This window comes from Andrena cerasifolii, chromosome 9, assembly GCF_050908995.1.
Source record: "Andrena cerasifolii isolate SP2316 chromosome 9, iyAndCera1_principal, whole genome shotgun sequence".
NCBI classification, from domain to species: Eukaryota; Metazoa; Arthropoda; class Insecta; order Hymenoptera; family Andrenidae; genus Andrena; species Andrena cerasifolii.
In genome coordinates this window covers 8,518,328-8,541,698 of record NC_135126.1, presented here as the reverse complement: position 1 = coordinate 8,541,698, position 23,371 = coordinate 8,518,328, and the positions used below count along the sequence as shown (strand labels likewise).

The window sequence follows — 23,371 nt, the reverse complement described above, 5'->3', positions numbered from 1 at the left end:
CGAATATTCAAGCTTCTAGGATAAAGTGTTTAAAAGGAGTTTTTGAAATTCGTAAAATTCTCTAAGTTATAGGCATTTGAGTAGCGGAAAATGCATGGGTAACACTCGGCCACTCGGCAGTCGCGTAAAACTTTACACGCGTTTTTCTCGAAACACTGTTCTCAAAATCGGTGGAACCTGTATCTCCAAAAGTTATTATCCGTTTCGACTGAAACTTTTTTTATTTTGAAGAATATACTTCTGACTCGTGGATAGACCAGTAAAATTTAAAACAAAATTGAAAATTGATCATTTTTAAAAGCGTTGAATGGGCGGAAACTATAGGAAAAAAGTGATTTCAAATTTCGAATATCGTTATTATCTCAAAAAATGTCCTTTTTGTAATTTTTTCTGGCCGAGTACACGAGCGACTTCCATGCCCTTTAATAATCTGGCATTATTTTTTACTTCAGACCAATGGTTTAGGTGCTACAGGTTCCACTGATTTGGATTAATATTTTGACGCCCCGACTTTAACGACTCCTCAGTTCCGGCTTGCAATGATTAATTGTAAAACAAAAAAATTATTTCTATAGTTTAAGACATCTTTAATTCAATGGAAAAAGTCCCAGTAAATTATATGTAGTAGCTTTCCTTTAATTAATTCTTGATGATCACCTCTAGACTGGAACAGCCCCTTAAGGTGCGAATCCACGACGAGATTTTACATCAGACTTTTCTATCATCAGACAAAAATCTCAGCAGCAACTAAATGGAAATAGTCGCGAGAGATGATATTTTTGAAAATATATTATGAAACTTGTCTCATGAGAGTCTAATTTCATGAAACTAATGACAAAATAATTAAATAATAATAAAATAATGAAATAATTGTCTCGCGAGATTAACGTCTCATGTGAGACACGATATTTTTGTTTTATCGTGGATTTGCACGAGAACAGCGTTAGGGACCGTTAACCGATTTTCCCGACGCGTTCGAGGATCGGCGGAAATGAAAGCCGAAGTTTCGCGTTGCTCCCCCCGGCTGGCCTATTCGACATCGCGTGTTTGCGCGGCAAGCTTGCAGAACGTCGGTCGCGTCGATGACGAGCGTGTTTTTGTCGCGTGTAAGGAACGCAGTCACGGCGGAGGAGAGCAAGGGAGAACGGGAAATGTGGGTGACCTTCGTGCTCGAGGGGGAATCCGAGCTGAATATCGATGAGTTTGGAAGATGCTCGCGAAAGTTTTCAGACGAAACAGCCGCGCGAGATGCACGCGAACGCTAGCAATCTTCTCGCCGACGCGACGCTCCACACCTGCTCAAATCCGACGGCGAGCAACGTGCTTGCGTTCGATTAAAAATAATATTTCCACAGAAAAATGCTGGCTCACAAGCTAGTTGCGTTATCTCCAAAGCAGAAAATAATCCACTGTTAAATTCATATTCCTCTGCGTCTCCTATATAAATTCTATAATCGAGTAATTTAAACACTAATCTAAATTAGTTAGAGAATTCATCGAAATCCAGAATAATCCATACTTATTGTTCAAAATTATCCGATTCAAGGAACTCCCAAAATTGAGGACCTTGGAGCAGGAGGGGTGCAGCTCCATCATTGTCAACTTCAAGTAAATTAGAAAAAACTCCTTATAAAATTACTGCTTTGACTTAACATTGAAAAGAGAACAGTTAATTAAAAAATAAGTGCATCAAACGATGCACCGATGTACGAGCTGCACCCCTTTTGCTGCTAGGTCCTCAATCGTCTTCCTGCTGAGGAAGCTTGCCAGTGAAATCCCTGTTTCACAAGTTTCGCATATTATTCCTCGATAAATCATTTTCTTCCCGAAAATCGTGCCCACCTACCTCGACCGCACCAACCCTGACCGTCCACCCCCGTTCAATATCATTGATCATTGCAACGGAAACTAGAGATATCGAAGCGATTGTTCCCGAAGGTGCGCGTGATGGACTCGAGTAACGAATTCATCGGCGGGGGCGTGATCGTTGGATCCTGCATCCTTGGTCCTGCCACTGGTGCCATTCCAGGAGCCGAGGACAACGGCAGCCAGGGAAGGGAGCACTGGCTGCACATGACCCAGTCGCCCAGAGAAACCATCGCCATGTGGCATACTTTGCGCTAAATCGTCGACGGAGGGCTTCACCTCTCGTCCAACCCCCTCTTTCTTTCCCAGAAGAACGTGGTGGCCGTTTCGCGTTCACTGTTTTTCCTCCGCCAGGCTACGAGAGCATGGATACAATCAGATTCTAGGGTAAATAATCGGTAAACGGTATATATAAGCAAATTAACCGTTGTCTATATATTTGTGAGAGAGAGAAAACCGCTTCTATGGATCTGTGCTTGAGGCTACACCAAACGAAAGGAAAGCGTGCCACGCGGCTCTGTCGAGCACCTTGCGAATCTGTTCATACAATGGTTCTTGATACTTCTACACCGAGGACTGCTGGAGGCTCGCGGCCCCTTTCACGAAATTATATTTCTAAGTGTGTAAACGATTAATGAGATCAACGAGGAAACTGATCGTGTTGGGGTGCTGTTATACATATAAGCATTAGAAGGATAATACTATACTGATCTATTTTGATCTATTTCGATCTATGTATATTCCAGTTAAAGATTGATGAAAGTGAGAGTACGATTATGTGTCTATCCTGGTTTGCCCGCCGCTCGCGATCCACCCACCAATCTCGAAAGGGGTTGCAGCCACAGGTTAAGAAGCATTGCATTAATATTTTGGTTGCGCCAGGCTTCCGTGTTGGTTCGTTCCGCGACCCACCACTCCGATGAGACCATCGGCTCGGCAGATGCCTGGATCCACGAAATTCCGTCACGAGGCTGGCGTGTTTATTCGCCACAGGAAATTATGCCGCGCGTAATTGCGCCGAACGAGCTTTTCAGCGAGAGCAGGAAGACTCGAGGTGCAGCTCGGTTTCTTTCAACGCGTGATCTTTCCTCACGATTCCGTTTTACAGAGGGGGAAGGGCTAAGCCCTGTGTCTTGCACAATCAGCGAGAGATAATTGCCGTTGACGGTTACGAAGCGTCTACGATCGTGGATTAATCGCGCGGACGCCGCGATAAGTGGCACGCGCCGCGGTTTTACTTTATCAGGGAAACCGGTCGAGGTTCCACCGGCACAGTTGCAGGCACTGTTGGCACCAGAGAAACGAAACCGGGATTACTTTCCTCTAGTCGTAACGTGTGATCTTTCTTATTATAGCCCGAACCACTGCAAGAACAAGGTGTGCAACGTACGCACTAATCGTGCAGGCCTAATGTATCTTGCGCTATGCAACAAAACCGACCTCAAGACGAAGAGTATACAGTATCACGCAAGTGAATCCCCCGAAAGCCTACGAACGAGAACCTCCCTACCGAGAAACGTGGCCTGGCCCCGTGTTGTCGTTGTTAAATGTTGATACTATTTACCAGTACGTAACCAACGCAAATCAGCAACAGAGAATGCAAAAGAGTCATAAGTCTTAAGCTAATGCACGTTCAAACGATCGCAAGTGATTAAAGAAAGAAGAGAAAGGGGGAGAAATAAAATACAAAAAAGAAAAAAAACAGATGTTCCCTACGGATCTTCGGATACGATCGATACACCTTCCGATTTTTTACGTTCTTCTGCCGCGTCGACTATTGCAACTGTACGCGATCACGAGAAAACGAGTCTCGCGGAGCCCTAATTAAGTCTGATTTATACGAAAGAGTAAAATATAAACGTCTCCGACCAAAGTTCGTCATATCATGTTATATCGATAATTTGTCGCGAAGATCATCCAGAGCTTAGATCTATTTATTCTTAATTCGAAAGTTCGATCGAGGAACACCTGCCGTACTTATATGAGATATATTTTAGGCTCGTGCGTGTGTTACAGCGATTAAACGTTTCCTAATCCATCAGCCGAAAGGAGAAGAGACGAAAATGAATGTTACCTGCAGAAAGAAGAGATGAATTATGAATTAAATGTTGATCATCGTTAAGTATGTTAAATTAAATATAATACACATATATATATATATATAAATATATTATATACATGTATAACGATACGACTACGTGAAACGTACATTGCTGCGTCATAAGTATTTGCTCACTTGAACATTGTTCAGGATCCTAACAAGTTGTTACTTATTCTTCGTTCCTAGCTCTTAAATTTCAAGCTTCTCTGAAGAACGAGTCCTGTTTCCTATTTCCTTCCTGAAACAGATTCTTCGACGTAGAGAGCTATTTTCGAAAAGCTGGCCACACATTTGGAAACCGGCGAGGACACGCTGAATGGAGAAATACTTATGAAAGAGTAGTGTGCGTCTGTTGGGAAATCACAATGTTCGTTGGGAAGAAACGCTTAATTGTACAAGCGTGGTCCGAATTGTACGCTTAAATTATCACTTAACAGTATTTCTATTGTATATTCTGCGTGTCGAACGGTACGCAGTATTTATATTTGAAAAGACGTATATATACAGGACGGGTCTCGATTAGTGGTGAACCCGAAGAGGGAGGGATTCTTCGTAGTGAAACAAATTAAAACAATGCAGCAACGTTTCTCCGTAGGACATCTTGTTTCCAAGAAAATCATTTTTAAAGATTCCTTAAACCGACTTGTCTGTCTAGCACCATTTCTACTTATGCCTCAGCGCTCGTATATTGACGGTTCGAATAAATTTTTATTCGAATAATCTTCGAATATAAGCTTCGAATAAGAATTTATTCGAATAAAAAATTATTCGTTATTTTCGAATAACTTCGTGTTATTTGCAATTTAAATTCGAAATCATTCGAATAAAAATTTATTCGTGCCCAACTCTGGTGTCTGTACACATTATGTATACACTAAGGTGCAAGTAGATTCTCGATATATATATATAGCAAAGTCCTATACGAAAGGATTCTGTTGCACACTTTTTACTCATTTTTGTACGAAGAATCACCCCGGTTCCTTTTTGCCACGAATTATGCCCCACCTTGTGTCCTCACACACATATAGCTTTACAGAGCAATAGTGAGGTTTTTAGGAGGACTGGGGAGAACATGGGGAACAAAAGAGTCCATGAAAGAATGAAAGAGTTCTTTCGCTGCCAGCTACACAATGGCGATGCCTTGACAGTAGACAGTCTACTAAATCTCGAATCAAATCGTCGAAACAAATGTTCGCGTTGTAAAGCTGTCTTCTGTTTGGGGCATGCTCATTGGGGACACCACTATTGCTCGATATACCAGTACATTCCATATTATATAAAAGATGTTCTTACATGTAATACCGTCGTATAAACAATCATCTTGGGCGTTTACCGTACGAATACGCTTCCGACATCCCGAACATACTCGTAATAGCTGTGAAGATGCACAATATGGCTACGTGGAACTTACGTGTCTCTCTTCGTTCACATAAAACCGCGGGAAAAAAGATAACAATCTCCTCGTGTACGCGCAACAGTTTATATCGTGTTTCTACCACCGATTTATCTCATCTTCTATCGATACTCGGGCATAGAATTCTGCATCGAGATGATTCCGGAGTGTACCATACACCGTGGGGTTTTCATGATTTTCACTCGATTACATATTTGGTCCAGCGTTCTTCAACCTTTTTACATCTGCGGACCGACGAAAATAGGAGAAATATTTCGCGAACCGACTGACAGCCGAGACAGAAATAGAAGCCAATGTAGATAGTATTTTATTTATTAAATCTAATGTTATACAATTACAATTTAATTTAAGTTTATTTAATGTAGCGGTTACATGATTCGGGCGAATCACCCAAAACACCGGTTGAAGAACACTGGCTTGTTCGACGCAGCGTTTCTGCTCGCAACAGAATACAGGAGATTAAGATTTCTTTGTGCCAGGGAGACTCGATGACCCGAATACTCGCTCGATGCAGGACACTAAGCTAAGCTAAGTCTCCAGCTAAGTATCCAAACTCAATAGACACCCTATCGTCGGACCTGAATTTGCCTTGCACTATGTACGACGAACCAAAAGACAAAGGAAGAAAGGAGTAGCTCGCGTGCTCGTCGTGCTCGGCGATGATTGCCGAGCCTCGATTGTCGTACAAATTGACGAAGGGAACGGGGGAGGGGTTCACATCGTTCGCAAGCCTATCGACACGCAAGGCGGGAAATTTTGAACGCCTCTCTCCATGGATGTGTTACTCTTGTCTTACTGCATCGTAACGAATGTACAATGTATCCTAAATGTGACACGTGTAACTGATATTTTCTTGTAATGTATCCTCGTGATTCAACATCAAAATAAAGAACTACTTATTTCCGTCAGAGACGCGTGTTTCACTCCGTGGCAGATGAAGCATGAGCCTACAAAAATTTATAATTCATAAAAAAGAAGTATTAAAATCTTTACCGTAATTGTAACCGGTGAAAAAAGGAGAAAAAAAACGCTGTTTCCTTTTAAATTCTGTTTCATATTTTAGTATGTACATCTAGTATTTACACTTCGCTGAAGCAATGAAAAAATATTACAAACTTCATTTTGTTGCGCGTTGATGAACTGCAGTAAAGCATCAAAGAAAGTGTTTGTGTTACAAATGCCGTTTTCCGTTCACTATACATGTATTCCTACAATAAATAATACAAAATATTATACTGCCTGCGAGTATTCCTCTGGAAACTACAATGAACCGTTTGTTCGCCTGTATCACACGAGATCAAGCTATAATACATTTCCTATGCTGAACGAAATCGTACATCGTGTCGACGACATATACTTAAAACACAGAATTCACATTTTTTATTAAGTTATCCGCATCTCCAATGTCGACGAAGTCTTTCACGCCTTTAGGCCGTACCGACAGGGCTATACTTGCGCCACTTTCGTGCCACTTAACTTTCAGTAATACGCAGCATCCTTTTTCTAAACGCAACAGAAGATATTTTATTAAAGGCTCATGAGCTGTATTATCATCGCAAGGCACAAGGTAATGTACATACGTATCTGGCCTCGTTCATGAGCAGCGGCTAGCTGATTAACGACGCGTCTCTCTACTTCGTATTTTATAGAACGAGCGCCATAATGGCTATCGTATCCGTCTGCTAAAATCGCGAGGACCTCTCTGTCCCATTTCAGCTCTATCGTATGCCTGTCTTTTGCACGCGCTGCCCAAGCTTCCAGCTCCCTCGCCACTAATTTTATGAGCTCGGATCGAGAGAACGGTAGAAAATAAACGATCTCGTTGATCCTACCTAAGAACTCGTCTCTTCGAAAATGAGTTTTCAATATGGGTCGTACCTAGAAGATACGTAAGATCTTAAATGAACCGCGAAGTCCATGTGGAAAGTAAACGGGGCAGATTAATGCGCACCACTTCGTCCTTAAATTTACGGGATATTTCAATGTGCTCCGGTGTCTGATCGCCATCGGTATTTTTATCAAGCCTGAGATTCAAAACTCGCTGGGCCTCTTCTCGAAGCTGTATCCCGTGTTCGGCAATTTCTTCACTCGCTAAGTTAGATGTCATTATGAAAGTTGCATTTTTACACTCGATCGTTTTTCCTTTGCCGTCGGTTAGCCTTCCCTGGAAGAAAGTCGGCATTAATTAGCATTACGACTTTCCAATATATAATTCTAGTAGTAATAATACCTCGTCGAAAAGTTGTAATAGAACTGTCAATACGTCGGGATGAGCTTTGTCCACCTCGTCGAATAGTACAACTGCATTTGGGCACTTTCTTAGAAGTTTTGTTAACTGCCCACCATCGTCATGACCCACATATCTAAGCAAGATAAAAAAATAGAATATCTTCGTGGAATTATATATATTATATCTATAGTAGAAATATGATGTACCCTGGTGGTGCTCCAATGAGTTTAGCGACTTCATGCTTCTCCTGATACTCGGACATATCCAACCGAATAAATCCTTCCTGCTTATTTTTATGAATATAAGCAGCCAACTGCTTTGCCAACTCAGTCTTTCCGATTCCTGATGAACCCAGGAATAAGAATACCAATGGGTGTTCCTCGTCTATCCAACCATTTTCTTTTCTCCTGATAGCTATAATTGCGCAAAATGTTACAGAATATTCAATTACTTATATCGATTCATTGAACAAAGCAAACCTTACTGGATGCAACAATAGTTATCGATCCCTCTTGCCCCACAATATGCTGTTTCAAGCGTTGCTCTAAAGGAAATCTACGACGTTCTTCTATTTCCTGTTTACAGTATTTGGTAAAAATATGGATCAGAAATTATACAACATAGAAATCAAAGATTAACTGGAAACATATGTACTTTTTCCTTCATTATTTCATCATATTTCATAGCATGTTTCAGGAGCATATCTTTCAGTTCTCCATCCGTGGTGTACTCAACTGCCCGATGACCAGACTCGTTTTCTATCGTTGGATTAGCGCCTCCGTCTAGCAATATTTTTACGCAAGCTTTCGAGTCTGCTAATACCGCATAGTGTAACGGAGTGCAACCTTTGAAGGTAGCTCTAGTGTTTAAACGGTCGGAAAATTCATCTTCCCTTACTATGAGTACTGCAGGGTTTAAAAAGTTCCTGGTGTAATAACTCGCAATAGACTAATTATTGTAATTTCAATTTCTAAGTCATACCGTCTAACGAATGTATCCCTTTCTCTATAGCAGTTTTATAAACATTGACAAATTCATCTCCGGCGTTAACGTCCGCGCCTTTGCTTAGCAACAGTTTTATAACTTCCGGTCTCCCGTTAATGGCAGCAACGTGCAACGCCGTCCAACCCAGCGAGTGGCGTATATTTATATCAATTCCGTCCTTCAAAATCTGTGAACGAACGCTGCGTTACTCATCGGCGCACATGGCGGTGAGCTCTTCGTACTTACCTTCACTAGATCCGGCATATTACCATGTTGTACAGCTCGGAAGAATTGTTTCTCTGTTAAAGAGCATTCAATGAAAATCGCTGTTTATTTATGTCTTTTGCAGAAGAAAATATACAGACCATTTTTAATATTCGATGCTTCGCAGAGAGCCACGATTAGACCAATGCCGCTTAATACAAAGCCCAAATTTTTGTAATACTTCTTTCCACAGTTAATGTCATGCCTATTGAATACTATCTTCGTCCTCGTTAGCAAAGACCGAAATTCTTTCGGCGTGAAAATATCCAATAACTCATACAATGGATAAATATGTCTTTCCAATGTGCAACACAGTTGCGCATAACCTGTACTGCTCCGATACAGTAAAATATCTTTGGCTCCATTAGTCCTCCTAAGATTCAGATTACTTAGGAAGGTCTCTGAATTTTTGGTGCTTTTTATAATCGAATAGAGTCGCAAATTACAGAGACGTGACATTTCATATAAACTTGACAGATATTCGTGCATTCAGACCATGTGATTTCTTCTTAAGAAGTATAAGTTAAAACTACTTCTTACTAACGTGCCGATGAGCAAAATCATTGAATAATTGCCAATAGTTGTTACTGTGATATATTTTACGCTACGTGGACATTTTTATATATTTTATTTCGCGGAAAGCAGATTGGACTACGCTGTTGCTTAAAAGCGCTACTGTATCCTGTAACGATCATTTTGTAAAAGCGTATTGACGCAATCTTGCGCACATCTGAATCACAGAACATCACAGAAAAAAGAAATACTTATTAATGTACCTATGTATATAAACATGCAATCGATTGGGTGCAACTTGGTGCAGTTGCAGATATTACATTTATGTAGTTATATACGCATTACAGAAATACGAGACGCAAGAAACAACGTTTACAATTAACATTCAGCACACAATCCGCCGCTCGAAAAGAAAATCGTTCCCATTCTTCGTGCTTCGATTCTGAAAATAATGTCTGAAACGATCATATGCTATATTTTGCGATGCAATTGTGTTTGAAATATTTTTTCACGTCCGACATATTGGTACACAAACCAATGAGATCGATGCGCAATGTGTACTATATATAAATTCGAAATCCCTTGAAAAAAGTTTGGTCGCAAAGAAAAAAGAAGGGATGGTAAGAGCCTGTCGTTAACAATTTCCGCTTTCACGTGCATGGATCTAGTAGTTTCTTTCCGGCGAAACGCTTCGTGCTGGAATATTGATCCGGTAATTTCGATCCTTCGAGAAGCAAGGCTGATGTTATCCACGAGGAAGATTCCGATAGCGCATAATTCCAGAATGTTCCAGGCGGGCCAGCCGACCAATAGGAGCCGCGCACCGCAGCGCCATGATTGGTGATTTTTCAGCAGAAGTTAGCAGAAAGAAGTAATCGCAGTCACCGTGCGGAGGGCATTCTGTTTAGTCTATTGCAGTCTATTGCGTGAGTGTAACGAAAGAGTTAAGAGCAGGATCGCGTATTGAACGTTCACGTTCGTTTACGAGACATTTAATCAGAAGTCGAAACATTCGCTGGCTGTACCCGTACGGCTTTGCACGAGGCTAAACGTCTAGTCCACCATCGAGGCTCGAAAGATCTGTTCAGTGTCGTGAGGGAAACGTCGAACCAGCCTACAAACAGCCATGGCTGCTATGTCCGTGATTGGGATTGACTTCGGCAACGAGAGCTGTTATGTGGCTGTGGCACGCGCAGGAGGTATCGAAACCATAGCCAACGACTACAGCCTCCGAAACACACCGTGAGTATCCCTCGCCCGGATAATCATCACTTAATTATTTGCCCAGCGTTAAGTGGCCGGTGCGTGCCGGCCTTCGGAATACCCTACTCTCCGCGCGATCTCCCCGTGGAAATTCACGGGTGAGAAACAGAAACGGATTAGAAACAACGACCAGGTGACCATCGCGCGAATCGAACGCGGGGCTCGGACAAGTTTATTCGATCCCTGCCATTTATGCTCCAATCGTTTTATCTATTTAGGTATCGCGCTTACTTTCGCATGACTAAGAACTATGAAAAAGTCCGTAGCGTAGTTGTGATCGATGTTTTCTCGTCCCGTTTAAAATTCGATGTGTTTATCGCAGGCATGGCCCGCAATTCGTTTACATAATACTTTATTTCGGGAATCGAACAGATAATTCGATGATAATTTCACTCTTTTTCCCACGAGGGACAAAGAAGCTCGTTACGTGATTCCGATGAAAACTGTGGAAAATGAACGTTTGAGAATTGTAGATTTTCGGTCGAAGCCTTTTAATTCTCTTTGCATAATCGGAGTAAAAAGTCAAGGGGAATATAGTAAAAGAACTTGAATGTGCTGAGTACGCGCGATATCTGTAATTAAATAGAAGTTGAGACAATAGAAATGTTACATGTTTTATCAGCCATGCCATGTTTTTCTACACATAACCACGTGTTGCTTTATTATTAGCGTTTTAATAAAAATAATGCAATTCTCAGCTTTTTATGAATTAAACAATACCTTCTATGTGATTATTATGGTAGCTTTCTGATAATATGGTTTTATAACCTTGAATACCTTGTTGGATTTTTGTGCCACGGATACCTATGACTGATAAACGATTTTATGCCTTTTAATATTTATAATACGATATGCATTGAATACCAATGAAATTGTGTGGATACTTCTATGCTAATTAAATTACTTTACAAACAGTATATATGCCTATGGACGTTTAAATGTGAATACACGCTCAACAGAATAATAAAACTTAAAAAAAGAAGGCGAAAAGTTTCATCAAATATAGGCATGCGAATTGCAAAAGAAACAATAAATAAACATGGATTTATGACCAGTGGGAAATCAAATAGTTTTTGACATGCTTTTTGATATGCCATCAAATGTACGATCAGTTCATGTTTCATGTTTCTTTGAACTAATTAAAACAATTGTCGGTTTCAGGTCATGCGTAGCATTCAGCGAAAAGAATCGAATTCTTGGCGTAGCAGCCAAGAATCAAATGGTAACCAATATGAAAAACACTATTTATGGGTTCAAAAGATTATTGGGTAGAAAGTATAATGACCCTCAAGTTCAGCGAGAGCTCCAGTCATTACCTTTTAAGGTAACTCAACAGGCAGATGAAAGCATTGGTATACATGTAAGTTATTAACGAAGAATAAATTTCCTATTAATATTTTTTTTATATTAAAAACCGAGGCACACATCACGTGTGATGATAATTTCGTTGTTATAAAAAATAATTGCAATAATTGTGATAACACGTAAACTGCTGTACTGAAAGTTTATAACTATGTCGGTGGAATATTATTTGGCTTCTACACGAGATACCAAGCGTATAATGTATTACGCCATTAACGTTCTTTTTAATGTAACTGAATGCAATGGTAATCTGGGCATTTTGCCAGGTTTCTCACATTTGTGGAGACTCATACCTTATTTATATCTCTTTGGAGCAGTTAAAACATGATGAATCATGTCGCGTGCTGTTCACACATTGGGAATTATAATTATAGCGATAATCACAACAAGTTGGAATAGGGGTTCTTTAAAGTTGTTTGAAAATTTTAGGTACAATACTTGGGAGAAGAACATATATTCTCCCCCGAACAAATAACTGCAATGTTGTTCACAAAATTAAAAGATATATCTGAAACCGCCCTTCAGACTGTTATTAATGATTGCGTTATCTCTGTTCCTTCGTATTTCACACAATCTGAACGCCAAGCGTTACTCGACGCTGCAAGAATTGCAGGTTTAAATGTCCTTAGATTATTTAACGAAACAACAGCCACTGCTTTATGCTACGGCATTTACAAGCAAGATTTGCCAGCACCTGATGCACCTCCGAGAAATGTAGTCTTTGTCGATTGCGGATATGCTAGCTTGCAAGTGAGCATTTGCGCGTTCCACAAAGGCAAACTGAAAGTGGGTAATAATCCTAATTACATTCATGATCGTCCGATGCTTTACAGATGTACTTTACATGAATATTGTTCGTAGATGTTAGCTAGCGCCGCTGATAGTCAACTAGGTGGACGAGACATAGATTCTATTTTAGCAGACCACTTCTGTAAAGATTTTCAATCACGTTACAATATTGATGCACACACGAATCCACGTGCGTACTTGAGATTATTGGCGGAGGTGGAAAAATTGAAGAAGCAAATGTCGGCCAATTCGACGACACTTCCCCTCAATATCGAATGTTTCATGGAGGAAAAAGATGTGCGCGGCGATATGAAACGAGCAGATATGGAAGCAATGTGCGGGCACTTGTTTAAACGAGTGGAATCCACTCTACGGCAATGTCTCGAAAATTCCAGTGAGTTTTATGCTTAACTGTGTGTTAGTCGTAACTCTTTATAACTTTTCCTAATCTGTAATATCTTTTGTAGAATTGAAGCTGGACGATATCCATTCAGTTGAGTTAGCGGGAGGTTCCAGTCGTGTTCCTGCTATTAAACGACTGGTCGAAGAAGTTTTCGCCCGTCCTGTGTCGACGACATTGAATCAAGACGAAGCTGTTTCTCGTGGGTGCGCATTGCAGTGCGCGATGTTGAGCCCAGCGGTGAGAGTTCGTGAATTTTCAGTAACGGACATTCAACCGTATCCAGTGAAATTAGAATGGGACGCCAGTCAAGGTGAAGAAGGGTAAGCCTTGTTCTACGCGTTTCACGCGTAATGCTCAATCATATCTAAGAAATAATATTTCTCTGATATTTATATCTATTGTTTCAGTGAAATGGAGATCTTTGGGCAGAATCATCCTGTACCGTTCTCAAAGATGTTAACATTCTATCGATCGAACCCATTCATGCTTAACGCCAGTTACACCGTACCACCACCGTCGTATCCTCAAACTCACATTGGTATGTACTTGGTATTGATTTCTTCGTAGTATGTAGGACTCTGTTACGCTTACTTATATTTTTGCAGGAGTATTTGTAATTAAGAATGTAAAACCAACGTCAGAAGGAGGATCGTCGAAAGTGAAAGTAAAAGTAAGAATAAATTTAAATGGACTCCTCACCGTTCCTTCGGCCTCGCTTATTGATAAGCGCGAACTGACGCAACAAGAGAAGGAGGAAGAGGAAAAGCAACAGCAGCAACAACAACAGCAGTCATCCCAGCAGCCGCAACCTAACATGGATGTTGATCAGCAATCAGAGAAAAAAGATAAGCCTGACCAAGAAGCACAGGCAAATGAACCACCAGCACCTGAGGTGCGTATATCCACGGTTTCATCTGGCCTTTTATTAAAACTTCAATATGCATATGTAAATCCATTTTAACTTAGCTTATATGTGACAGTAGTAATATTTGCATTATATCATGAATTTGTTAGCTATGTTTAGTGTTACTATCCTGTAACTAAATTACAATATAAGATCTTCTACTAAACGTACCCGAGATAAGTGTTGCACACGTCAGAAGTAACACTTGTGTTGCAACGAACTGTATGAATTACATCGAGTTAACAAGTTTGCCATATGTTGATAAAAGTACAAAGCTCATTCGTTTATGCGTGCCCTGATGCATGACTATGTGAGTTTGTTGTGGTTTAGGTGAGCATGGATAAAACGCGACGGAACTCAGATGCTGATGATGATCGAAGAGGTGCGAGGGGTTCCGCCCCTTCCTACTCGTCCAGGATTCTCTCTTGGTTCAGCTCGGTACGCGACACACTATTATTACTTGGACCCATATGCATATGTTAATTGAGAAAAGAAAAATAAAACATATGCAACGATTTCTGACCTATCCGCCTTAGATCGTTGCATTGTTGTAATTCGTAAATGGTTACACAAATATCTTCTGACGTGTAAAGATGATCTAGATCCTTGGTTTCTTTCATCACGACAGCATCATCAGTCATCTGTTACAAGATCATCGCGGTCCTAATCAATCAGTTAAAGTCCTGCATGATCGTAATAGTCATGTCAATTTTTAATATCTTGACACTGCAAAACTTAGATATTCGACAATTATTCTTCTCTTATTCACCTCACGAAAAATCGTTGCGTCATGTTTAAAGCGTAGAGCTATGAGATTTTCGTTCACTCAAATGTTTCGATACCTCTGTAAAACGGAAAGGACAATTTAAAGATAAATGTATGTACAATGTGAAGTGTGTTCAACTACAGAAACTTGTTACGTATCGTTCTTTTAGTTCTTACCATTGTTTAGTTCATTTAGTGCATGATATCTAGTTATATTCAGAGTTCACAAATCTGTGTCGATTTCTTCTGCAAACTCGGCTAATCATAGTGACATGAAAAAAAAACCAACGAAATGAAAATAATTTTAGTCGGATGGAAAATTGTATTCCGGTGTTCATAAATATAAAGCATATGCATAATATGATTTCATAGTAACGTGTCTTAATGCATATGGGTCCAAGGTACAGCTGTGTCACGCCGTGCTGTCTGTCTTTGCTCTGTTCTTTTCACTGGGTCGCAGAAGGAAAAGAGACAGTAATTTTTAGTAATGCAACAATTACCGGTACCTCGGAATCGTGAAGGCAGGCAATGCGGTTTGGTTTTCGATTCGTACAGTATCTCGTAATGATAACTTTAATCATATTCTGTATTTAGTTTTAAAAAGAGAAAAAAGTTTAAAGCTAAATGGATCACTTACGAATTGAAAACAGCTCGCATAAAAGTATGCCCCTCTTTGTCCTCTGCTCGTTCTATCATCACCTGACTTCCACTTTATATATGTTGTGTGCCTCAGTGTAAGATATTTATTTTATGCCTTATGTGACATCACTATCCTTATTTTGTGTCTTCCAGTTGTACATGTGATGATATTCAAGACGAGCAAGCACTCGAAAAGATTTTTATACAAAGTAAATGTACTTTGCATAAATACAAAAATGCAAACTGAGAAATCAAATTGCTTCGCTTTTCATTGGCAGACATGTTATTGACATGTGTTTTCAAACGTTTTTATATATGGTACAAAAAGATATGCATTAATAAACTGTCTCATAAAGATGCTTCCACAGATTGAAATAGATCGCGAGTATTTGTGTTATACAGTTGTACTGTTTTCTTTCAGGGAGATGATAAAGCTGAAGATGGTAAAGGTAAAAAGAAAGTTCCTGTTCGTACCGTTGAGTTACCAGTGGAAGTGCATGGATTTGGATCTTCTCAACGTGACTTGGATATGGCAATGGAGAAAGAGGTGTGTTGTACTTGTCGCGACACACATGAAAGTATTGCGGCTAATGTTTTGTGTGTTAATGTATATTTGGTATTATAGTTTAAGATGATTGCTGGAGATAATCAAGAAAAGGAGCGCGTCGATGCCCGTAACGCGTTAGAAGAGTATGTTTATGACTTGCGCGGTAAATTGTCGGATGATGATCAGTTATCTTCGTTTGTCACGGACTCGGACAGGGAATCGCTTTGTCGCACGTTGAACGAAACTGAGAATTGGCTCTATGAGGAAGGCGTCGATTGCGATCGACACGTTTATGCGGAACAGCTGCAATGTCTCAAGGTAGAGCATACTTTTCAGATAATGTTTAATTTAACATGTTTAAGGGGTTACATACGTTTAACCGGCCTAAAGCTAGGTCGAACTTAACAAATTATTTATATGATTAACATTATGTTTTATTAAAAAACGAAAATACATGTTTTGCAGAGTGACCTTTTTAGAATATCTCTCCAAAATTTGAATGTAAAAATAAAACGATTGAGGACCTGGTAGGCATTTTCCCGAACGGTGTTTTTAAAAACGGCGTTCGCGGTACCAGATATATCTCCGGCCCCTCGCATCTGAAACAAAAAACAAAAATTCTCCGTTAAACTAGATGAATGAAACTAGTCTTTGTCATAGGCGATTTGGAAAATATAGATTTTTCGAAAAAAATGACGAGTCATAGCAAAGTGTGCGATTCTCGACCTAAAAATCTTTTTTTTTTATAAAACTAAGCCACAGATCGAAAAAATCTTATGACAAGGTATAGTTTTATTCATCCAGTTTAACGGAGAATTTTTGTTTTTTGTTTCAGATGAGAAGGTCCGGAGATATCTCTGGTACCGCGAAAGCCGTTATTAAAAACACCGTTCGGGAAAATGCCTACAAGGGCCTCAGTTTCTTTAGTTTAATACTAAAATTTTCTAAAAAGATCGCTTTACAAAACTTGTATTTTCGTTTATTAATGAAGTATAATGTTAACCATATAAGAAATTTGTTAAGTTCGATCTATATAGTTTTAGGCCGGTCGAACGTCTGTAATCCCTTAATTAGACAGTGAAATTTCAACTGACTTGCTCCCTTATTAGTCGCAAGGTGAACCAATCAAGGAGAGGCGAGCGGAGTTCGAGGGTAGAAATCGTGTGTTAGAAGAATTATCAATAGCATTGCAACTAGCTAAAAAAGCAATATACTCCATTAAATCATCCAATGGGAAGGATGACAAGTATTCCCATCTAACCGAAGACGAAGTGAGGAAGCTTGAGAAAGTTGAACACGAGAAATGGGTGTGGCTTCAAGAAAAGCGCGTACTTCTTGCCAGTACACCTCGCACCCAACAACCACCAGTTACCGTAGCTCAAATACGTGCAGAGAGACAGGTATCGAGAGTGTAACATATCAGGAATATGCATCTTCATCAATCTCTACCAATGGCACTCATGTTTCTCGTTGTTATTTCCCCACAGTCGTTGGACAGTGTTGTATCGTCAATCTTAAATAAACCAAAACCTAAAGTCGAGGTTCCGAAGGAAGAGAAACCAAAAGATAAGGCAGCTGAGGAACAGACTAATCAAAATAACCAAGGCGATGGTCAGGCTCAGGCCAATCAACAGCAACAACCCCAGGAAGAAAAGATGGACGTTGAGTAACAGTCATCCCATTTTATGTGTTTTAATACTATTGAATCTATCATGATTAAAATAATGAAAATTATTTCATCGTACACAACGTCATCTTTATCATGTCACAAAAGCACCTGACACGTTTTTAGTTAGCACGTCTGATTAAGTTCTTCGTTTTTTTCTTTCTTTTTCTTTCGCAGTTACTAACGTGATAAGTTGACCTATTTAAGGGTAAAGTGTCACCAATTCAAGTACGTTGAATGTTGAAGAATTTTTTGTTGTAAACAACGAGAGAGGATAATAGTCTTTATTTTACATCGAATTAAGTTGACGAACGTTATTTCGCTTGAATAATGGTATCTGAGAAGAGATTGACATGTAATTGACGATGCAGCCGAAAATATTCGAACGTATTGTAATAACAATTGTAAAAGATTTTCTTTCTACGGTTGTAAATTTTTCATTTCGGTTTTTAATGAAAAATAAATGCTTAAATTAACGTTGCACGGTACTTGTACAAAAGTATGTATCTTATTTATACATATATGAATATATATATACATATATTAATACCGCCTTTAAAATTGAAGGAAAAAAATTCTTCACGTTTGAACGTACTTGTAGGAGAAAGTATAACAAAATTTTTATCGGTGAGATGCTCTAAAGAGATGACCGATTTCATTGCCAGTAGAAAGATTTAATACTTTGTGACCTATAATGTATAGGACAAATGCTAAGTTAGAACTAATGACTAAATTAAATCTTGAAGTAGTTAATATCGCTGGCGATCTTATGTATTTAATAATACAAATAAGCATTCATTCCAACACTTTCCCAGGCCGACAGCAAAATATTCTGTCACACAAACTTTTGTTGCATTTACGATACTTAAATAAATTAATATCGTCATTAATGATGTTTATTAAGCTTGTTCTAGGATTCACATTGCAGTACCACATTTGGCACCTGTAAGGGAGTTACTGATTTAAATTATGTACAATCTCACGATACTTTGTAATATTAACAAACATTGATGGCATGAATCTCCTAAAAAACAAAATTATAGTTAGATATATTGTTGTACATAATTCATAGCCTTTCATAGAGGTAAAATATTCTCTCCTTTTACTTGTATTCCATTCTCATACGACACAAGTAATTCGAAGTACTTCTGGTTTTGAGAAATGCATTTTCTTGTTTTTTTTTTTTAGTTATTAAAATTTCTCGAAGGTACTGTTCCTAATTGGTACTAAAATCAATGGTATTGTTACCTTGTATATTAATCGCAGTTCATTTGTTGTATTTATTCTGCGTAGAAAGGGAAAAAAATTAAATATATGCTGCTATTCGGTGTCATTAGGGGCGGATTTTGTACTGAGCTTTTGCAATAGCCTTTTGTATTTTCTTTCTTCCACCTAGAAGTTTCTTTTCGTAATTTTTTAAGCTACAATGAAAATCATCAGCCTAAAAAGCTATAAACGCCATAAATTCGCCTCTGATTGTCATAATACTGTGATCATAAAATGCACCACAATTAATTTATCGGTACATGTAGCATTATACGTAATATCGAGGCACTATAGAACGATCTGTCGAAAAATCCTTGAAATATAAAACGGAAATGTGTAACGGGATTTATATTCCACATAGATGTATGTATGTTACAAGGTTTGTGCTGTACAATATGCAAATTTCTTTTTGCGTGGGAATGTCTTTGCTTTTTATTTAGCGATTATGTTGCATTAACTGATACAGTACAGGTATACTCGCCACATCTACATATTTCACAGTATTCAATAAAAAGAAAATATTACCTAAGAGACATTGACAAAGAAGTATGTGAATTGCAGAATGTAATGCAATATAATGTAACATCCTTCTTTCCGATAAGTATAAATACAATGTGTTATCAAGAAGGTGTACTTAATTACATACACGCGTGAGACATGAACACAAAAGGATTAATCTTGCTTCGTTTGCGTTTTCGACTGGTCATCAAAATACGCGCGATATATAAAAGCACCGAGGGCCACGTGTAATACGAGAATCGCGACCGCAGCTGAATATACGTTGCTTGGCACATCATTCAGCCCCAATAAACCTAAAATGTATAAAAATTCGTTTTCATTTAAAATGTCGATATAATTCGTAAATATATGTAAAGCATGCTGATTGACAGCCCACAGGACAGAATATACGATGTAATCTGTCGATTAATTCGCATATATATGTTAACATTCCAGTTTGTTAAGTAGTGGATCGCTGATGTGTACATAGGAAGCAGGAATTACTGACCATTAGATTAAAAGCAAGAAACGAAAGAATGTAACTTTCAGAGTAATAGAAAGAATTATTTACAAAACTATCTTCATGTAAATGTACATATAAACTGTTTTGTGCCTTAACATCTTTCTTAAATAATTTATGCTTTGTATTTAGTAGGTATCGAATTTTATGATAAATTATAATTCCTGCAAGTCTCGTCACAAATGTAATGCGAAGAAGAATTAAATATTTAGATAACAATGCTGATTGCTTCCATACCATCGAAAATAAAAATCTTGCTAGTAAAGAATGACAATACAGGTAAGGCTATTATTACTAAACTGTGGAAAAGTACTGTCTTGAACACCTGCAGCTCCGGTAATTCCTGAAAGTATAATTTACACGTTGAAGATATGTCTGCGCAGCGATGCGTCTATTAACTCTAAAATAATTAAACAGATAATGGACGTACCTTCACACTTGACATGATGCGATTATAATTTATAACTTTTCCAGTTACTTGCAATTTCGTTTAACCTGCTTTCAATAAGCCCAGAATTTAATGTGTATTTAATTTTACAGACTGATAGTGCTGCTCATAAAGCTACTTGAGAACTCATTCTCATTCCCATTTCTATGCACTATCTTATCGAATGTCATAACACGTGCAATTATGTATAACTTATGTAGGATATATTATTTTATACTTGAATAGATTGAACAATCATATTACGCGCAGTACACCGATTATTTCACCTATACTTGTGGTTAGGCCAGGTTATGCTATCCGGCTTAGTACCTCATAAGTCCCGCCAGGGACGTTACATGTGATTTCGATTCATTTCACCGGAGTTTTCGCATCTGGTTCGAAAAGGCTGTCACACTTCGCACTATATTTTATTTATGGGCTGTGGCTAAAACGCAGTGTCCTGTGTCCGGTACATTTATCTATTTATAGGTAGTTATCTATGGTCCGGTACTACGCTACAGCTGATTCACTCGATTGTTTACAGGAATGAGGATAAAGAGAAACACGCCGTAGCAGTACGTGTCGTTGGCGAAATACTCTGAACGAACCGCCTAAGTATGGGATGTTGTTACAGTTTATGCAAGGAGGACAGCGGGCCGCAGGTAACGAAATCCGAAAACATTAGTTCAATTGCGGTTGTTGTTTTGAAACCTCCACTTATCGCACGTCATTTATATATACACTTTGAGACAGTGAACTTTTATCACGATCCCGCCTACTCCGGGAATGTGAACTTAGAATACCCAGAATCTACGCGCGATCCATACTTGTGAAAATAAGATACGATTCCCGCTGTGCCTTTCGTTAAATATCCGGATTAATGAGAATATTCGAACTAAGCTCTCTGTGACTCCTTTTTTACAGAGTGGCGAAGTAAACGAGAGGACACACTTGTTGGTAGATCCGGTCAGTAACAATACAAATATACCTAGGGTACACAGGTATGTAATCGCAGCTTTCGCGTATGTCGTGTTATGCTACTTATAAAGTCACACTAGCCTGGATAAAGCTTCTTCGCTTCTTTCTTCCTTCCAGCGACGATTATGTTAACCAATATGCAAGCTCTGCACCCAAGAAGACAGACGAGCAAAGCGCGTTAAATAGAATTTTACACGAAACAGCAGCGTGAGTGTTTCTTTGTCTTCCTTGGCTTTTATGTTTACGTTGCATTTTCATACCTATTTCGATCGTAGTACGATGCGAATTATCGAGCGGCGATGAATTATCGTTGAAAATTTCTGTTCCAGCAATGTGATAGATGTTGGAGCGTTGGATTCGCATAACTTGGAGCAACACGAGTATATGGACAGATCGCGAGCGTACGCTAAGCGTATCGAAACTGGAGGAGTTAAAGTCCCTGATAGCACATCTTGCCTACTCAAAGATATCCCTGCTCCGGAGAGGATACTAGGAGCTGATCCTCTTGCCGCTGGAGATCATAGCCTGGTAAATGAATGTTCGCTACGGAATTCCTGTTAAGCGAACGATCGTAAACTTATCGAATAATTGCTGAAATATTCTTTACAGATTACCGAAATGCTGAATAAGGCTGTTAATGCATTAGCGGCTGTAAAAGTTGAACATAAAGAGGACTTAGTAGTCCCTTTCTTATCGTGATCCTACAGCATTTCCTCGACAGGATCGCAGCTGCCTCCTGTTTGAGCGAAATCCTTGTATTACATGACATTAAAAAACATACATCTTTCCGAAATGAACTTTTAGCAAGCTGATCTAAGTCCGAATTCACTTCAGAATCGAACACGAATATCACTTAAGAATTATGAAACAATGTATTATAGATGGAAGTTCAGGTACTATTTCTCAGTACACGTTAACGGCTTGACAGTTTCTGAATGTATAAGATTATTTTGAATTGTTACACGTTAAGGTATTCCCAAAAGACCAGTTTACAATGGAGGAACTGAATTTGGTAATGCTATTCTATAATTTATATACAATAATGTATAAAGCTAATCCACTGTTATTACACTTCACTAAGATATACGTACATTGGAAAACCAAGTAATATAAAGGCTATTTTGTCGTAATCTGGCACATAGATTTTGCAATTTTTCGTACACGTTAAGCGAGAAGTTATGCTCCGTTAAGCCATTGAAGAATTCTTTTGCGCTTCGTAACGCCATCGGAATATTTCGATCGATTTCTAAAGCAGCGCTTAATGTACATTAAACATTACTTAAGAACGGTAGATTGCATCGAACAGTTACAGTAACGGTAGTCAGAAATGGCTTGAATATTTCTCATTATCCACATAAAGCATTTTTTTTTTTTAATTAACGTGCACCTTTTAATATTTATCGTATTTATATTACCGAGAAGTATGTTTTTATAATGTCAAGAGCAAACGCAAATTTTTAAATCCAACCTTATATTTGTGATATTCCTATTAATTAGTTATATTATTAATGTTGTATTATTTAATAATTATCAATCGCCGCATACATGTTTCGCATTCGTCAAAATTTGTTAACTTTATATTTTTCTAGAACTGGTAAGTGTTACATTGTTTCTATCCCTTATTCCTTTATACGCTATGCAATGAACTAAAACTACGCATTAATATCATATATTATTTTGTGAATAAAGGGAAATGACATTAAATAAAAACGGTTACCTAAGCAATAAACGATGTCTATAATTAATCGCCATCTGAATTCTCAACATACCTATTTACGAATAATTCACCGTACGGGTACACGGGTGTGGATTTTCCGCCAGTTTCAATAACGTAAGGAACCGGCGACAAAGCAGCCAGCGATTACAAGCTATTGTTACGGATCGCGTGTCGGTAGATCGATTTAAATAAAAGCGGGAAATGAGCTGGTAGGAACGCGCGAAGTTTGACGAGAGCGCGGGAAGTTGGTGGTGG

At 38.8% G+C, this 23,371-nt stretch overlaps 5 protein-coding genes across 12 annotated transcripts in view; 3 read left to right on the top strand and 2 right to left on the bottom strand.

Moving 5' to 3' along the window:
* Positions 1-6,289, top strand: part of Sytbeta (Synaptotagmin beta) — a 155,361-nt gene extending 149,072 nt beyond the window's left edge. For all 4 annotated transcript variants that reach the window (XM_076819632.1, XM_076819631.1, XM_076819634.1 and 1 more), the window contains one exon: positions 1,939-6,289. In XM_076819632.1, coding sequence (XP_076675747.1) covers positions 1,939-2,124 — 186 coding nt within the window. In that variant the 3' untranslated portion in view covers positions 2,125-6,289. The remainder of the gene's footprint in view (positions 1-1,938) is intronic.
* Positions 6,290-6,414: 125 nt separating this feature from the next.
* On the bottom strand, positions 6,415-9,661 carry LOC143372945 (mitochondrial disaggregase). The gene is made up of 10 exons (XM_076819628.1): positions 8,961-9,661; positions 8,842-8,894; positions 8,593-8,782; positions 8,266-8,516; positions 8,096-8,186; positions 7,818-8,025; positions 7,612-7,744; positions 7,333-7,545; positions 6,962-7,259; positions 6,415-6,884 (listed from the first exon to the last, which is right to left on the bottom strand). Exons 1-10 carry the CDS (start codon positions 9,346-9,348, stop codon positions 6,739-6,741), a joined length of 1,971 nt encoding a protein of 656 aa, XP_076675743.1. The 5' UTR covers positions 9,349-9,661; the 3' UTR covers positions 6,415-6,738.
* Positions 9,662-10,226: 565 nt separating this feature from the next.
* Hsc70cb (heat shock protein 70Cb) lies at positions 10,227-18,600 on the top strand. Of its 3 annotated transcripts, XM_076819625.1 has the most exons (12): positions 10,232-10,614; positions 11,797-11,995; positions 12,427-12,783; positions 12,859-13,180; positions 13,254-13,509; positions 13,597-13,727; positions 13,795-14,081; positions 14,424-14,531; positions 15,919-16,044; positions 16,123-16,362; positions 17,154-17,444; positions 17,532-18,600. In XM_076819625.1, the coding sequence occupies exons 1-12, from the start codon at positions 10,499-10,501 to the stop codon at positions 17,712-17,714; spliced, it is 2,616 nt and encodes an 871-aa protein (XP_076675740.1). In that variant the 5' UTR covers positions 10,232-10,498; the 3' UTR covers positions 17,715-18,600. The 3 variants fall into 3 exon arrangements, with proteins under 3 accessions (XP_076675742.1, XP_076675740.1, XP_076675741.1); XM_076819627.1 differs by lacking the exons at positions 17,154-17,444; positions 17,532-18,600 and adding an exon at positions 16,880-17,147 and having other exon boundaries at positions 10,227-10,614; XM_076819626.1 differs by lacking the exon at positions 14,424-14,531 and having other exon boundaries at positions 10,235-10,614.
* A 778-nt stretch (positions 18,601-19,378) lies between these two features.
* LOC143372959 (vacuolar ATPase assembly integral membrane protein VMA21 homolog) lies at positions 19,379-20,704 on the bottom strand. Its single transcript, XM_076819657.1, has 3 exons — positions 20,425-20,704; positions 20,232-20,337; positions 19,379-19,788 (listed from the first exon to the last, which is right to left on the bottom strand). The coding sequence occupies exons 1-3, from the start codon at positions 20,437-20,439 to the stop codon at positions 19,649-19,651; spliced, it is 261 nt and encodes an 86-aa protein (XP_076675772.1). The 5' UTR covers positions 20,440-20,704; the 3' UTR covers positions 19,379-19,648.
* Positions 20,705-20,760: 56 nt separating this feature from the next.
* On the top strand, positions 20,761-23,128 carry Lamtor1 (Late endosomal/lysosomal adaptor, MAPK and MTOR activator 1). 3 transcript variants are annotated; one of them, XM_076819654.1, is made up of 6 exons: positions 20,761-20,890; positions 20,966-21,083; positions 21,346-21,422; positions 21,517-21,606; positions 21,729-21,927; positions 22,009-23,128. In XM_076819654.1, the coding sequence occupies exons 2-6, from the start codon at positions 21,039-21,041 to the stop codon at positions 22,096-22,098; spliced, it is 501 nt and encodes a 166-aa protein (XP_076675769.1). In that variant the 5' UTR covers positions 20,761-20,890; positions 20,966-21,038; the 3' UTR covers positions 22,099-23,128. The 3 variants fall into 3 exon arrangements, with proteins under 3 accessions (XP_076675769.1, XP_076675770.1, XP_076675768.1); XM_076819655.1 differs by having other exon boundaries at positions 20,794-20,910; XM_076819653.1 differs by lacking the exon at positions 20,761-20,890 and having other exon boundaries at positions 20,918-21,083.
* The last annotated feature ends 243 nt before the right edge of the window (positions 23,129-23,371 follow it).